Source organism: Sitodiplosis mosellana, unplaced genomic scaffold (genome assembly GCF_009176505.1).
Source record: "Sitodiplosis mosellana isolate CC-2019 unplaced genomic scaffold, AAFC_SMos_1.0 Smas_scaffold_2812, whole genome shotgun sequence".
In the NCBI taxonomy this organism is placed as follows: Eukaryota; Metazoa; Arthropoda; class Insecta; order Diptera; family Cecidomyiidae; genus Sitodiplosis; species Sitodiplosis mosellana.
This window is the reverse complement of record NW_022598054.1, coordinates 2046-6261: the sequence shown is the minus strand read 5'-3', so window position 1 is coordinate 6261 and position 4216 is coordinate 2046. Positions and strand designations below refer to the sequence as shown.

At 38.4% G+C, this 4216-nt stretch overlaps 1 protein-coding gene across 1 annotated transcript; it reads left to right on the top strand.

The window, feature by feature from the left end:
* Positions 1-302: 302 nt before the first annotated feature.
* Positions 303-3811, top strand: LOC129571559 (zinc finger protein 37 homolog; the record flags this gene model as incomplete). Its single annotated transcript, XM_055451368.1, has 3 exons — positions 303-873; positions 934-1118; positions 3341-3811. Coding segments are annotated over exons 1-3 (1227 nt in total), but the record flags the coding sequence as incomplete, so codon positions are not given.
* Positions 3812-4216: the final 405 nt, after the last annotated feature.

Below are 4216 nucleotides of genomic sequence, written 5' to 3'. Positions count from 1 at the left end.
GCCCGCTCGCTGGGGGAGTAATGACCATGAGCCAAATCAAGACGGGCGGGCGGCAAACGGCAGCGGTGCCAAATATATTATCTGCCGTTTACTTGACCGTGTACCCGCCCGCTCGCCCGCTGTTGTCCGTTGTGTGACCGCTTGATAAAATCAGAACGGGCGGACGGCAAACGGGTGCGGTATATGCGCGAGCGGGTTACCCGCTCGCCCGCTCGTTTGCCCGCTCGCCCGGGGAGAAATGTCCATGAGCCACGATTCCCAGGCATCAAGCGGCCAAAAAGCAAAAGAAGCACAAATGTCATATGTGCAATCATGTTGCGGATTTCAAATCCAAACTCGAAGTACACTTGCGAACTCACACTGGAGAAAAGCCGTTTCAGTGTGATATTTGTTCGAAGTCATTTTCGGATAAAGGTAATCTGAACCGTCATAAGAGAACGCTTGGTCAATTTCGTTGTTCAAAATGTAATCAAGGATTTGAACAAGAATCAGCCAAGATCGACCATGAAGCGCTATGCAATCCTCTACAATTTGAATGCGATATATGCGGGCATCAAACAATGAATAAATCAAATTTGACTAAGCATATGCAGGTTCACACCGAGGAAAAGCCGTTCGAGTGCTCAATTTGTTTCAAGTCGTTTGCAAGAAACCCTCATCTCCGAATTCATTCGATGACTCACAAAGATGAACTGCCGAATGCTTGTTCGGAATGTGGTCGACGATTTGCCACTTCGAAAGATAAGCAAACACACGAAATGCGCTGCCAACGAAGTCTTTTCGCATGTAGTGTATGTCATTACAAAACTGTTCAAAAGAGTCATTTGAAGCAGCACATGCAATCAAAACACGGAGCCAAAAGATCGATCGAATGTGAAATTTGCAGCAAACAATTCGTCCAACAAATGAAACTGAAGCAACATTTGTCTTCAGCACACAGCGATCAGTTCCCATTCCAATGCTCCAAGTGCCTCGGAGGATACGTAACCGAAGATGGAAAAGAGATTCATGAAGATAGCTGTGGCTACCGTCAGTATCAATGCCATTTGTGCAAAGAGCATCGCCGAGACAAACAAATGTTGAAGAACCACATGCGAAAAGATCATACCGGAGAGCGGGTTCAATGCAAAGTGTGTGCAGCCAGTTTTGCCAGTAAAGGCCATGCCAATCGACACATGAAGGAAGTTCACCGTTTGAAGAAGTGAAAAATCATCCATTCCATAGATTGACTGGAAATCAGTTCACTATGACATCAATATTTCATGATTTCTACAAATAAACAGCTTGTTACACACTAAGAAGCCTTTCTCACCAAGAATTTGAATCGTAATAATGAGCATGCATTCGAATTTGTAATAACATTCAATGTTTTCGTACATACAACTTTATAACCATCTCTTAAGATTTAAGCTCCCATTTTGATCAGAAATATATTGGGACGGGAATAAAAAAAAAGAGAAAAGAATTTGATTTCTTAGTTTATTTTGCAGCAATTATCTAACGGCGAACACTCCATATTGCTAATATGTTGAACAAAATCATAATAAATGAAGCCCCATCTTATTTGAAGAATTTAATTAAAATCAATACAAATAATACTAGATCTGCTTATGAACTAATAGTAAATATGCCTAAGAATAACTTTCACAAAACTTCCTTATTTATTGGAGGTCCTAGTCTTTGGAACAAGTTACCTGATTTTATACGTAATAATACTGATAATGATGATTTTAAAACACTTCTAAAAAGCTATTTACTAAACATTGAAAATCCCAGATTATAATAAAAATCATATTTATATTATGTTTCTGCAGTATTTTTAAAAATAAAAATGTTATAGTTTTAAAAAATGTGATTGGCCTTAAGGCAGCATGTGATGAAATCATTGCACGCATAAATTAATTTATGCAGATTTCATCACCCAATCAAATAAATAATATATTGCCTACCGAAACAAATGGCGTTGGGAAATGTGTTTGATTGACAAAATCAACTTTGCATTCGAATCGGATTTGTACATTTTTATTACAAAGTCCCAGCTTCAAGGTATGTCGTTCATAATTCTCATTATTCAAATGCTCCATTTGAACTAATTTCGAATTGTTCGTCCATTTGCTCAATTCCCTGGATACACTCCAAGAAACATCACATTTCAGACTCCGGATATTTTCGATTCCGAACAAAAACACGCGCTTCTAATGCATCGATGGGACAACAACAATAAATAGATGAATGAGTGACTTAGATTGCTTCTATGCGATATCAGTTGTGTCGACAAGGTACATATCATGGGCCACAATGAATTCAATTCGTAAACGCATAATGGATTCAATGTTGTCAGCCTTAGTTCAGTTCTAGTTCACAATGAAGCTTTAGTATTCTTCAGAAAATATATCAGTAAACTAGATCGTTAGCCTGTGACTTATAATAACATGAACCGTGAATCGTTTTGTTCTGCACAACGAATCAGCCCGTTATGGGTTTGACATCTAAATTTTCTATCATTCAGAATGCATGCACCAAAATGTTCGTCGTTTCCATTGGAATTGCTTTCAATTTCCGGTCATTCGTTCGATTTCGTTGTCGTGACTCAGTGATTAATGATTATTCATTAAAGCTAATTTACTTTGGACAAATGACAAACGATGTTAGGGCTAGAATTTAAAATTCCACCATTTCAATATCATTCGTCCAACCACCAAAGAATTTTTTATGCCATAGCAGGATGATTATTACTTTCATAGCGCAAAACGTTCAATTTAAGAACATTTCTTTAAACAAATTAAAAATCGGAATTTAGAGAAGAAAATTTTGCATGAATTCAACCGACAATTTTGAATTGAGCTCTGAATTTGCTTAATTGACAGCTACCAATAGAGATGAAGTGTCACTTTGCGTCGTTTAGAACTTAACGAAACTCACTACCACAAATAGCACGCTTGCAAGCGTGTGAAAATCAGCTTCGATGCTGTGGTTTACGTTGTACGTTGTTCTAGATTGTTCCGTCGACCACAGAGTGAAGCAGACATCTTGAGAGATACGTGAAAGAAATATTTTCCAGAGAGAAAAGGCGACGACAAACGTGAGTGTTGAACATTTTTTTATTCAATTGGATGTCACTTCTTGAGTATAAAATTTTGTGATTCGATCGAAAAAGTGAAAAATCATGAAAATCAATAGATGCTCACGAAAATTGGTAACACATAACCCAACTTTCAAGTGAAAAAGCTATGTGCATGTGTACTTTTCCTTTGCATAGACCAGTCAAGCACGAATAGTTTACATTTGATTGAATCAGTTCTCATTATTGATTTTTCATATTTTTTCCCGAATCCAACAGGAAATGAAGCCATTCAAAGGTGTTTCTGGTAGACGCTGCAAGCGCAAATCAAAGTGCACAAAGGTTGAAGTCAAGCAAGAGCCGGTGATTAAAGAAGAGCTCAATGACGGTGACGATGTCATGAACATACCACGGCCAAGAGTTGATGGAAGATATCGTGCGAATTACGATAGGCCGATTGACTTTGACTATGACTTCGATGAAGTAAAAGATGAAATCAAATGTGAAGAAGAAGAGACGGACAAAGAAAAGGACTCGACGCCATGTGAACGATCAAATGAGAGAGCTGGCGATAATGATGATGACAACGAAGAGCAAATGGGTGACGCAATCGATGTTCAACCATCGCAACAGGTCAGTAGTGGAAAGAAACGGAATGGAAGCTCTGAAAGACCAAACAAACGATCTATTCCCAGGAATCAAGCGGCCAAAAACAAAAAGAAACACAAATGTCATGTGTGCAATCATTTGGTACGTAACAAGTCTAAACTCACAAGACATTTGCGAATTCACACTGGAGAAAAACCATTCAAGTGTGATGTTTGTTCGAAGTTCTTTGCACATAAACATAATTTGGTTCGTCATAAGAAAACGCATGGCCAATTTCGTTGTTCAAAATGTAATCAAGGATTTGAACAAGAATCAGTTAAGATCGACCATGAACGAATATGTAATTCACGCCAATTCGAATGCGATATTTGCGGATATAGAACGATCACCAAACCAAATTTAGAAAGACATATGCGGATTCACACCGGAGCAAAGCCGTTCGTGTGCTCAGTTTGTTTCAAATCATTCATAACAAACGCTAATCTTCAAAGACATTCCATGGCGCACAAGGATGAACTGCCGAATGCTTGTGTGAAATGTGGTCGA